The sequence below is a fragment of the Priapulus caudatus genome, unplaced genomic scaffold, assembly GCF_000485595.1.
Source record: "Priapulus caudatus unplaced genomic scaffold, Priapulus_caudatus-5.0.1 Scaffold278, whole genome shotgun sequence".
Lineage (NCBI taxonomy): Eukaryota > Metazoa > Priapulida > Priapulimorpha > Priapulimorphida > Priapulidae > Priapulus > Priapulus caudatus.
The window spans coordinates 271,434-284,864 of record NW_014577339.1 but is presented as its reverse complement, the minus strand read 5'-3'; the positions used below and the strand labels follow the sequence as shown (position 1 = coordinate 284,864).

The following is a 13,431-nucleotide window of genomic DNA, read 5'->3' as shown; positions in this document are numbered from 1 at the left end:
TTAAGCGTAAAAATTTATTAGTTTAATATTACAGATATAGTTTTATACCAATTACAGTTAAGTTTTTGCCCATGTTTATGTTCAACTTTTGATCTTACATTCACCATGGTGGTCACACAAAATGTGACCAATGTGTTAAATACATTATATTCCCCTACGATATACGGTATGGGCGTGCACAACTTTTGTATATACAAACTTTCCTGCAAAATGTTCTCTACAAATGCGTTTACGTTAACACTGAATGAATGCACTTGAACACACCCTACCAACGGGCAGTAGTGCGCTGGCACGTACAGCCGACTGTAGCCACGTACCATCGTCACGCCCCCTGGAGGACGCGCCAACGTGGCGGATTTCAACATATATTACAAAGCACAACGTTTGCTTGTCAACTCTGGCTGGCAAAAAAAATCATCAAAGAAACGAATATCGAACAGATCAGCACTGCCATGATTTTAGCGTGGGAACAGCTATTTACATAATTACACAACAGAGAGCGCCACTGGAGGAAATCCATTGGCTTCATATTCGCTTTAAAAAAATGAATAACTATCGACTTCGCGTCACATTTGCCAGCACACTCTATCCGCGCTAGCCACAGGCAACCCCGTGACACACCACCGCTCCGTAACTCATTTAAAATCATAATCACTTCGTTCACCTGTTTCCGTAGGCGCGCGTTGACTGGAGGAACCCGTCGGGCGGTACCCCCCCCCCAAAGTCGCCTCGCCTCGACGAGGGATAATCGAGTTTATCGAATTGTTGACCCCCCCGGTCACATTTCACACGGCACGTTACAATCTGGAATCGTTTTTAATCACGTTGGCAGACGAGCAGACGAGCAGACGCTTGTGCTACGCGCGCGACGCTACGCGGCAGCCCGTCGCTGCGATCGCGTCGCTACGGCAACCCGTCTTCCTCCAGTGGCGATATGGCACTCCTCTGAAGACCATTGTTGCTGCGCCGGTCGCTGCGCCTGTCGACACACGGGCTCTACTGCTCAGAGGGGTTTGCATGCTCGCAACAGCCAGGTTACAAACGAACAAGTGAAGCTGTGGTAGGGGGCAGCACCTGCACAGCCGCGCAACCCGCGCCTCGCAGCATGACAACTCTGACCTTATAAGACTGTTCTACCACCTCTAAAGCCACCAGGAGAGGGTGCAAAGGCGAAGAAGAAGTGTCTTCACGAGAAGTCCAACATCTCTCCACACCAGCAGTAGATAATTTGCACGAGCGAGTGCCTAGAAACCCGCTCTCAACCTGAAATCCGATAAATACGATAATGAACGTCTCTTTTATTTCGATTTCGAAAAACTTCCGTTTCTTGCGGGTGGGTGATCACACGCCCGAGTGCTCTGAACCACTACACACTGATGACAGAGGGCGGGGCAGGTCAATCCTGAACACATTTGATACGATTGTAATCGATTTCGATCCACCCATCAGTTTCGACTCGCACAGCTTTGAACGGCGATGGACATCAACACACGACAACTGCCGCGATGCGGCCGCATTGTCGACCAAACTTGCGGATAGAGAGGCCATGAAAAAAACTAGAGGCAAATCCTGGGGGAGGGTCAGTTGATTGCATATTGCCCCGACACCCCGTACTTTTAGTCCGATCTGCCTGCTATATTAATCCACTCGAGAAGTTACTTGACACAACTTCGCGATTGCACTATCACATATATACTCGTTTGTTTTCCCTTGTAGTTCAGTAGTGAGACAGTATAGTGCAACAGTAGTAGTTGACACGCGCAGTGTGTGCTGTGCACGTGACAACACGTTAAAAAAAACTCACAACAGTTGAAGGTCAACCATGGACACCTGGTGGAAAAGCATAGCATTATTATGCACTGTTCACTCGCTGCTCACAGAGTAACTACGATGAAGAAATGTATATGCAGTGAAGTGCCTCTCTGAAGCGAAAACCCAGTGAACTCAGCACGCTTTGCCGCGATAAACGCTTAATGGAAACAAACTACGCTCTCGCATGTAGAACGCTGCTAAAAACACTGGAGCGATGACAACTTGCAGTTGCGCGTGCAGGAGCTTACAAACAACGCGACGCGCATTAGCGGACCACATCACAACCACCCCAACAGAACCAAGGTGCCATGCCTTTAAGGTAGGATGCCAACCTACAGCCTGGATCTCTCCGCAGACGACAACACCGCCACGCACACGTAGAGCGATGCTGCTGCTCACCCTGGCAACGGCTGATAGCTGTTAGTTGCCACGGCAGGCCTGCGTCTGCAAGCCAACGCAGTGCAATCAGCCAATCAGCGAGCGAGGTTGCACAGAGATTAACCAATCACCGCGCAGATGCACCAGCACTACCATAAACCAATCGGATTAGCAGCTGCACAATCGTTTATCCAATCACAGGTAGACAATGAGGTTACATGCAACAGGGCAGACCACGAAATCGTGTCCACTCAGCCATCAACTAATCACAAGGTGCCGTTCAGGATCATGCAGTAAGAAAGCCAAGAAGATGGGACCAGTATAGCGCACCACCCAATCGCAGAGCTAGACGGAGCGACACGAAAAATAAAGCAACCAATAAGATTCGAATCTAGTTGGACGGCCAGACAGCAGCCACACACAAAAGAAACCACAATACCGCCATCTCTCTCACTCTCTCTCACCTACACATCCAGACACTGGCACGATAAGGAGCTACAACTTCGATTCAGGCACAGGTCTGCAAAGAAGAGACACAAAAGGCAGTCAAGTCTCGCCTCAAACAAAAGAGCACTGTCGAAAAAACAAACGATAATCAAGCACAACTAGGAGAGAGACGGTACGGGGATAGTTTGGGAAATAACACAGAGCAATAATTGGTTGTGTGTACTGATCTAAGAGTAGGAGAACGAGGTACGCGCCATGCGGTGATACATCAAAGCCGTCAGCTCTGCGGCTCCGCTACTCAATCGCCATGGTTACAGCGATGTTTATACTGCCGAGCAGACGAGTTCCACTGCGAAATCCTGCGCGTAGTGTGGAACTGTCGAAAAGTGGATCCCTAGTATTGGGGCTTTCTGATTTGTTGGTGACTTCACGCGAAAGCTCAATGCTCTTTTTTTAGATTGCCCCTTTTCAAAACTGCTACTAGCCTGCTCCGAGTGAAGATCTTTAGTTATAGAGTAGTGACTATTACCCTGCTTCTCCCTACACACGATCGCAAATGTTTAAGAGTTGCGAGTTGCATCTGCCCTCTGTGCACAGAGTGAGCAGCGAACAGTAATTTATCAGTGAGGATGAAGTGTGGGGTGATGGGTCTATAACTCTCATGTTCAGCGGTATAAATACGAACACATTTTTACAAGAAAAAAAGCAAAACCAGAAGAAGAAGAAAACCGCTCGCTTAAAAGCACATCGTTGATAACATTCTCAGAATAGCCATCCCCAAACTCTGCCTCGGCCCCCATCAAAACTTCAACCTCTGACCTTTGACCTTTGGCAAGTTTCGGCGCACAAAAATCGCGGCTAGTGGCACGACGTCGCTTCGCCGCCGCCTCACTTCCCGACCGCCGGGAATCGACACGACACGCGGCAAAGATTCGTTCTGCCGCTGAACACATCAAACTAACGCACATGTTCCGAACACCCGCCGCCGGAAACAACGCGCGCCAACCGCCGATCGACTGCGAGCAGAATTGCCTATGCATGGTATCGCGAACGGTCGCGCGCTCTAGCATCGATCGCCGGCCGCGGTCATCTAAACTCGACGCGCGCTGCTCGCCGACTATGAAACTCCCCCTCCCACGAGGACAATGCGAGACACCGGCGCCACCTACCCTGAAAAACTCGCGCAACCGACTGATAGCCGCCGCCGCGTCCTGCGATCGCCGGCACTATCTCGCGCGGCGTGCGCACCCACCCCCGTTGCCCTGTCGCTGCTGCACTATAGCGCCGTCTGCTGGGAGAACGAGTTGCTACTGGAGCTGTGCGAGAGGCTGAGGCTAAGCAGGCTACCGGACAGCGATGCGTCGTCCTCCTGCAGGTACTCCTGCGGCGGCTCGGTCAGGTCGAGGATGCGGAAGCCGAGACGCTCACTCTCCAGATCGAACGCCTCGATCTCGCGACTCTGCCGGTTGTGCAGCTGCCGTATCTTCTCCGATCGCTCGGCGTTGAACTGCAGTGACTCCTCGCCCATCTGCAATGCGCGAGAGAGAGAGGTGGATGTTGCCGCGGTTACGAACGGCGGTGAACAATAGAACATCAACACAATAGCGGCTGGGGGGGGGGGGGGGGGGTAAGATGCGGTCACTGCGGTTATGATAGGTGATGATAACAGCATGCCAGGATACAGATATATAAGTGTGTGTATATATATATATCAAGAGCTAATAAATACCTAGAGTGTACAACGGAAAAACGGGAAAATAGTGCTATTTCACGGCAATATTATTCTACTTTGCCAGCGAGTCTAGAATAATTTTATGGTATTGCATTAAGCAGAATTCTTTGCTCTCTAAAACAAGACCAACCGCTTGTCAATACGATACTAGGCTGAGATATTGGCTCGTAAACTTTGCCACCCACATGACCTCTCGGCGCCTCGCATCCAAAATATTCACTATCCTTCTCGCCTTTTGCGGGTTAGGAAAGTCGCTTCATGAGAGTTCGGTTTTTTATGCGATAACTTTATGAATGAACGGCGTTTCAGTTATCATCGGTGACTTTCGAGGGCATCGCCTATGCCCTTATCTCCCATTATCTTTCCTAGCACGGCTAATGACGTCATGATGGAGCCGGCAATGTTTTCTAAATAAGGTCTCTACAACGTAGCTCAGTTACTATATGGTGTAGTAATAGTACCAAATTTGGGCATGTGACATCAATTATCAGCACTCCAAGCAACGACGGAAAACGATAGCCAGACCCGCAAAAGGTGAGCAGGATAGTGAATATTGTGGATGCGAGGCGGCGTGAGGCCTGTGGGAGGCATGATTACGCTCCAATATTCCGGCCTGGGAGTATCGTAGAGACAAGCGGTTGGTCTTATTTTAGAAAGTAAAGAATGCTGCTTAACGCAATACCATAAACTTAGTCTAGAACCGCATACAAAGTAAAATAATATTGACGTGAAATAGCACTATTTTCCCGTTTTCCCGTTGTACACTCTTGGTATTTATTAGCTCTTGATATATATATATAGGTAGATGGATAGAGATGCATCAAGACATAAATGGCAACTTAACTTTAGCAACTTTAACAGTAAGTAAAGCATCACGAGGTTCAACATCTGGGACCCGTTGTCAGAAACAAAATAGTCTTAACATTAGTCTTAACACTAACATTTTCTCGTAGACCGTCGACAGCGCTTTGTTTCGTATTGTTATGAGGAAATCTGCTACCTGATTTTTCATTCAGGTAACTTCGCAGCGTTTCTGTCAACGGTCTAAGAGAAAAAGTTAAGACTAATGTTATGACTAATTTTGTTTCTGACAACGGGCTCCAGGACTTGATTGTTACCTTCTGTTCGAGGAGGGCCCTGCGCGTGGACACGCGCTCCTCCAGCTCCCGCCTCTCCCGCTGATGCTGCGCCTCTAGCTGCATCTTCACCTTGCTCTGGTAGGCGAGCAGCAACTCCATCTCCTGCGACAGCTTCTCCTTCAGCACGCGCACCTCCACCAGCTGGGCTTCATCCAGCTTCACCTGCAAAAGAGAGACGAGGATGCTGACGAATCAGAGATATTCTCTCTCTCACTCTCCCTCTCGCTGTCGCACTCACTCTCTCGCTCCCTCTCACTCTCGCTCGCTCTTGCGCTCTCCCTCTCGCTCTCGCACTCTCTCTCGCTCTCGCACTCTCTATCTCTCTCTCTCTTCTCTCTCGTTGGTTGTCAGAATGTTATTGAGAGAGGGATGCTGATGTTTTAAACATCGTTGCCGTGGCACCCACCGTCTGCGTCTGCAGCATCTCGGCGATCGTGCTCTCGTACTGCTCGGCGAGCAGCGCTAGCTTGCGCATCTTATCCTCCTTCAGCTTCTTGCAGATGGCCTTGCGCTCATCCTTGGGCGTCGTCTGCAGCAGCTGCGACTTGAACGCCTTGTACTGCTTCGTCTGCGTCGCGACCGCGTCTCGGAACTGCTTCCTGATCTGGAACTCCTTCGCCTGCGAGGTCGGATGAAAGTCAAAGGGCAAGGTCAGAGATAAAGGATAGATAAACAATAGATTACACCATACGAACATCAAAGATCAAGATCAGAAATAAAAAAAAGATGATTATTGTCATTATTATTACCACTATTATTACTATTATTATTTTAATTACTATTTTTATTATTAATATTACCACGATAATTACTATTAGTATTTTAATTACCATTATTATTATTATGACTATTATTTTAATTACCACCATTATTATCATTATTATGATTTCTACCACTACTATTACTATTGTTAACTATTAACGCACGGCGACGGCATGTCGCGTCGCTACCTACCCGTAAGCTCTTCGGATGCTGCTTCGTCTCGAGTGCGTGCTTCTTCTTGAGCTCGCGCTCGGCGTGCTGGTTGTAGCGCACCTGGTTGTCGCGCTCTGTGCTGTGCTGTTTCTTCATCAGCTCCTCGCGCCGGTGGTGGATGTTCTGCACGTGCCGGTACTCGAGCCGCATCGTCGAGTCGTGGTGGTTCAGCAGCATCGTGTGCGTCTGCCGCAGCTGCGACTCCCGCTTCGCCAGGTCCTGCCGGCAATCGGAGTGTCAGACGTCGCCGTGGCAACGATCGAAAAAGGAGGGGGCGTCGCGCGAGTCGGACTAGGTGGCGATGAGACTGCTACGGGATGTTTACGCGTAAACACAACCGTTTCACGCCGCATGACCTTCACCTTCATGCGCTACACAAATTTTATATGCAACACAACCAGCACCGACTTTACGCAACTTTTTGTATATTACCTCCCCCCACCGCTCCACCTACCTCCTTCAGCAGCTGCTGCTCGAGCTCGTGGTACTGCAGCAGCTTGCCCCCCCCCCAGGCGCGCGACTACCCACGCGGCGCTCTCGCCCCTCCCCCACCGCTCCACCTACCTCCTTCAGCAGCTGCTGCTCGAGCTCGTGGTACTGCAGCAGCTTCCGCCGCCGGAACTTGCGAACCTCAAGGTTCATGTACTTCTTGTGGTCGACGCGCTTCTGCTGCTCGGCATCCGTCTGCATCTGGTGCAGCGCCCCCTTGTGGTGCAGCAGCCGGTCGTCGCGCTCGCGCTTCGGCAGCTCAGAGTTCAGCTCCTGCGGAGAGAGGTCGGGGACGCGTGACAATGCGCGACGGTCACGGCGTTCGTTCGCGCGTCTCACATATCGTCGTTCGTCGACGGTTGGCGGGACGATTGGAAACAGCGAGCTTTATTTTTTTGCAATATTATATATATATACTATCTAATATATATTTGAGTTCGTATGTATGTATGTATGTATGTATGTATGTATGTATGTATCTTCCCTATAGGCGGTCAAGCCCGCCCAACGATCCTGGATGCAATTTTCACAGGGCCAATCTGCTTATACCCCGGGCGTGTTCGTAGCTGAAAACAAACCTGTCAAACCCGTCAAACTCGCCGAAAAAATCGTGAAAAACCCCTCAATTCGGCAATCTTCACACAATGGTCAGCACAGCCTATGACATATTGATTTTCTGCCCTCACTCGTCATGAATGGCTCATCAGCTGCTGTATTGTGAAACGAAACCGAATCGAAACTAAAACCGACGCATAAAGCACGACAGTATCAGAGGTACTACTCACTCTCAGTTCACCAGTTTACGGCTTTGCAGATGCTTACGCATCTGAGAATGCATTGTTACATTCACAAGCTTTGCATTTATCTGATTCAATACACAAATTTCTTATTTCAATGTGCATGGTTGCACGCAAGCATTCACTAGACACTATCCAGTGGACCGAGACCGCACTCGCTGGCCTGTCTCTATGCTATACTATATATGGAATTGTCTTTTATTCGGGCGTACGATCTCACAATGGATAGCTGTACGTGGGGAGCGCTTAACAGTTGGATACGCACGAACTCTCTACATATTTGCACAGAAGAATAACACGAAAAACATTGTTTATCAAGTTTTTGAAACGGAAAAGTCCAACCCATTCGACATGCATGTTATATAACAATACTATTTTTCATTTACTCCATCTTACTTGCTCAGAGGCTCTGTGTCCCCCCCCCCCCCCGCGGGATACTGCGGGACTGGTACGCCTGGCTACGGTGGGGTTACTACCGGAATACGTACGCCTGGTAGCTATCTAATATGCCGGACCGTACCTTCGCCTACTTCCACTAACGATCTAGGAAGTCGCCTACGCGCTACTCCCTAACCCCAACGCCGAACCCTAACCACCTAACTCTATCAAATAGCCACCAGGGTAGCGTTCCGCGGTATACCTGGGGGACATAGGACCCTATCAGCCATATTACGATTAATATTATCGTCTCAAGGTGTTCTAAGTTGGGGGTGTGCCTGGTCATATAAATGTCAGTACGTAACAGTTTTTCCCCATGACTTATTACTCTTATTTAGACCGATCTTCTAAATATTTGATAGTTGGTGGCAATGTCATTGTCGATGTTTACCCAATGTTCCTACCTGTGTCATTATTAGTATAGTAGTATGAATTAGTAGCACGATTTTACCCAGCGCAGCGGGTACCCGCAGCTAGTATAATATATATTATTTTATACATAAGAAGCATGAATTGCACCTGTGCACTTGTTCTATACCGCTGCTAAAAGAGGCCTCCGGTTTTAATTCTTGCGCGCCGTCTCACGACAGCAATCGTTGTATCGCTGTGTGTGAAACTTGCTTACCTGCTTGAAGAGGTCTTTCTTGATCTTGTACTCGCGTTTCTGACACTGGAGAAATCGCTTGATGTCTTCATCCTGCTGACACATGATTTGTTTGTGTAGCTTCTTCTCCAGCGCCTGGTTCTGCTTTATCTGTAAATGCCCAGTTAAAACAAGATTAGAACTAGCATTAGCGTTATAATCGTAGTTTTGGTTTCCAGATTTACGGTTTTTTCAACCAATTTGTTCACGTATTTGCTGAAATCACCATTGTTGCAGTGACATTGCTCTTCTCCAGCTTGGTATTATATCCTATTCGACTATTTACGGTTTGCCACCTAACATATGTAATCCCCCTCCCCCTCCCCTCCCCCATTTCCCTCTCATCAATTCTTCTCGCACCCCTCTGCCTTCTCGCCTCCATCTGCTTCTCCCACTTTTTACTCCTGGCTGCTCTTGCCCCGTCGCTACCCCGGGGGCCCATTACCAGAAACAAAATTACTCGTAACACTAATGTTAACATTAAGTTTTTCTCCTACACCATTGACAGAAACATCGCACAAAGTTAATTACGAGAATGAAAAAATCCTACTAAACTTCATAACTTTACGAAAAATGGACTTCTGTCGACAGAAAAAAAGTCAACGCTAAGGCTAACGTTAGGGCTGATTTTGTTTCTGACAGCGGTGGCTCCACCTAACAGGGAGCGCTCTCGCGATCGGCGGGCGCTTACTCGTTTCTCCAGCTCCATCTGATGCTTCATCTGCAGCTTCTCCAGGTCCTTGTAGAACTGATGCATCAGATTCTTGTACTCACTGTCTAGCTTCGCCTTGTGCTCATTCATCTCCGCCTCGCACTTGTCCTCCAGCTGCAGCGGCAAAAACGCGCACGACGTCAGCGTGACCTCATCCATGACTATAACACAACACGCGGTCATTCATAGTCATGGATGAATGATGAATGACCGCGTGTTATAGTCATGGATGAATGACCGCGTGTTATAGCCAATGACCGCGTGTTATAGTCATGGATGAATGACCGCATCCATGACTATAACACAACACGCGGTCATTCATAACCATGGATGAATGACCGCGTGTTATAGCCATGCATGAATGACTGCGTGTTATAGCCATGGATAAATGACCGCGTGTTATAGTCATGGATGAATGACCGCGTGTTATAGTCATGGATGAATGACCGCGTGTTATAGTCATGGATGAATGACCGCGTGTTATAGTTATGGATGAATGACCGCGTGTTATAGCCATGGATGAATGACCGCGTGTTATAGACGTGGATGAATGACCGCTTCATGCATGGCTATAACACGCGGTCATTCATCCATGGCTATAACACGCGGTCATTCATCCATGGCTATAACACGCGGTCATTCATCCATGGCTATAACACGCGGTCATTCATCCATGGCTATAACACATTGACCGCGTGTTATCATTCAATCCATTGGCTATCAACACGCTCGCGCATTCATTCCATGGCTAATAACACACGTCATTCATACCATGGCTATAACACACGTCATTCATCCATGGCTAAACACGCGCGTCATCTCATCATGACATATATACACGCGGTCATTCAGCCAGGACTATAACACGCGCGTCATTCATTCATGGCTATAACACGCGGTCATCATCATGGCATAACCCCGCTCATTCAGTCCATCGTATAACGACCGCGTCATGCAATCCATGGCTATAACACGCGGTCATTCATCCATGGCTATAACACGCGGTCATGCATTCATGAGTATACACGCGGTATTCATTCCAATGACTATAGCCGCGGTCATTATCCATGACTATTAACACCGGTCATTCATCCCGTCATATAACACGCGCGTCATTCATCATGCGCTATAACAGCGGTCATTCATCCCATGGTATAACACCAGCATTCATGCATGGCTAGTAAACACACGCGTCATTCATCCATGCTCATAACACGCGGTCATATCATCCATGGCCTATAACAACCGGTCATTCATCCATGGCTATAACACGCCGGTCATTCATTCCACGTCTATAAACACGCGGCATTCAATCCATGGCTATAACACCGCGCCGTCATCATCCGAGTAAACTATAACACCGCGGTCATTCATCCATGACTATAAACACCGCGTCATTCATCCGATGACTATAACACGCGAGGTCATTCATCCATGACTTATAACACGCGGTCAGTTTAATCCATGGCTATACACGCAGTCATTCAGTGCATTGCTAATAACACGCGGTCATTCATCCATGGTTTATAACACGCGGTCATTCACCATGACTAATAACAGCGCGGTCATTCCAATCCATCGGCTATAAACACGCCGGGCATTCATCCATGGACTATAACACCGGTCCATTAATCCATGAGACTATAACACGCGGTCATCATTCATTGGCTATAACACGTGGTCATTCATCCGATGGCATATAACACGCGCCGTCATTCATTCATTCGACTATAACACGCGCGTCATTCATCCATGCTCATAACACGCCGCATTCATCCATGACTATAACACCGGTCATTCATCCTATGACTATAACACGCGTCATTCATTCATGGGCTATAAAACACGCGGTCATCATCCATGGCTATAACACGCGGTCATTCATCCATGGCTATTAATTACACGCGTCATTCGATCATGAGCTATAACACACGGTCATTGCATCCATGGCTATAACACCACGTCATGCATCATGGACTATTAACACGCGGTCATTCAGCCATGACTATAAACCTGCCGCCGTCAGTTCATTCATGGCATAACACGCGGTCATTACTCCATGCGCTAAACCCGCCGTCATTCATCCATGGCTAGAAACACGCGCGCGATTCATTCCATGCTATAACACCGGTCATTCATCCATGCGCTAATAACACGCGGTCATTCATTCAATGGCTATAAACACGCGGTCATTCATCCCATGACGTATAGCACGCGGTCATTCATCCAGGACTATAACACCCGGTCATTCAATCCACGTCTATAACACGCGGTCATTCGATCCATGGCTATAACACCCGGTCATTCATCCATGGCTATAACACGCAGGCATGTCATTCATGGCTATAACACACGTCATTCATCATGGCGATAACACGCGCGGCATTCATCCATGCGCTATAACACGCGATCATCATCCATGGGCCTATAAACACGCGGTCATTACATCGCACGTCTATAAACACGCGGTCATTATCCATGCCTAAACACGCGTATCATCCATAACTATAAACGCGTCATTCAATCCATGACTATAACACACGGTCATCATCCATGACTATAACACGTGCGGTCATTCCATCCATGACTATAACACGCGGTCATTTATCCATGGCTATAACACGCAGTCATTCATGCATCGGCGTATAACACGCGCTCATTCATCCATGGTATAACACGCGTCATTCATCCATACTATAACACGCGGTCAATCATCCATGGCATAACACGCTCATCATCCATGACTATAAACACGCGCGTCATTCATCCATGACTATAACACGCGTCATTCATTCATGCCTATAACACGTGGTCATTCATCCATGGCCTATAACACCGGTCATTCATCCATTGACTATAACACGCGGTCATATCATCCATGCTATAACACGCGGTCATTCATCCATGGACTATAACACGCGGTCATTCATCATGACTATAAACACGCCTCATCTTCATTGCTATAACACCGGTCATTACATCCATGATTAACACGCGGTCATTCATCCATGGCTAGTAACACGCGTCATTTCATCCATGCCTATAACACGCGGTCATTCAGTCCATGACTATACACGCCGCACTTCATCCATGGCTATAACACACGGTCATTCACCAATGACTATAACACGCTCCAGTCATTGCATCCATGACTTATAACACGCCGGTCATTCATCCATGGACTATAACACACCGGCATTCACCAATGACTATAAAACACGCGGTCATTCATCCATGACTATAACACGCGCGTCATTCATCCATGGCTATAACACACGTCAGCTGCATCTACGTAAACCACGCGGTCATGTCATCCATGGCTTATAAACACACGCGTCATTCATCCATGTACTTATAACACGCAGTCACTTCGAATCCACTGACGTATAACACGCGGTCATTCATCCATTGACTATAACACGCGGTCATTCATCCATGACTATAACACGCGGTATTCATCCATACTAGAACACGCGCTCATTCATCCATGGCTATAACACGCGGTCATTCATCCAATGCGCTTAACACGCGCGTCATTCATCCAGACTATACACCGGTCATTCATCCGTATACTATAACACGCGGTCATTTCATCCATCACATAACACGCGGGTCATATCATCCATTGGCTATAACACCGCGGTCATTCATCCATGACTATAAACACGCGGTCATTCATCCATGACTATAACACGCGGTCATTCAATCCATGACTATAACACCGTCAATCATCCATGGCTATAACACGAGCGTCACGCTGACGTCTCGTGCGCAGTTTCCGCTGCCAGCTGGAGGGACAAGTGCGAGGGGAGATAATGAGCACACAAGGCGAAGCTAGACAGCAGTACAAGAATCTGCATGCATCAGGT

The 13,431-nt window shown here is 48.1% G+C and overlaps 1 protein-coding gene across 2 annotated transcripts in view; it reads right to left on the bottom strand.

Moving 5' to 3' along the window:
• The window catches only part of LOC106808444 (serine/threonine-protein kinase TAO1-like), a gene marked incomplete at its 5' end in the record, with an annotated part of 27,124 nt that continues 13,693 nt past the window's right edge, over positions 1–13,431 (bottom strand). The window contains 8 exon segments of one of the 2 annotated variants that reach the window (XM_014811167.1): positions 1–2,710; positions 3,985–4,165; positions 5,488–5,670; positions 5,915–6,127; positions 6,463–6,702; positions 7,048–7,245; positions 8,833–8,961; positions 9,542–9,676. In XM_014811167.1, the coding sequence (XP_014666653.1) occupies positions 2,655–2,710; positions 3,985–4,165; positions 5,488–5,670; positions 5,915–6,127; positions 6,463–6,702; positions 7,048–7,245; positions 8,833–8,961; positions 9,542–9,676 (1,335 nt within the window). 2 annotated transcript variants of the gene reach the window in all.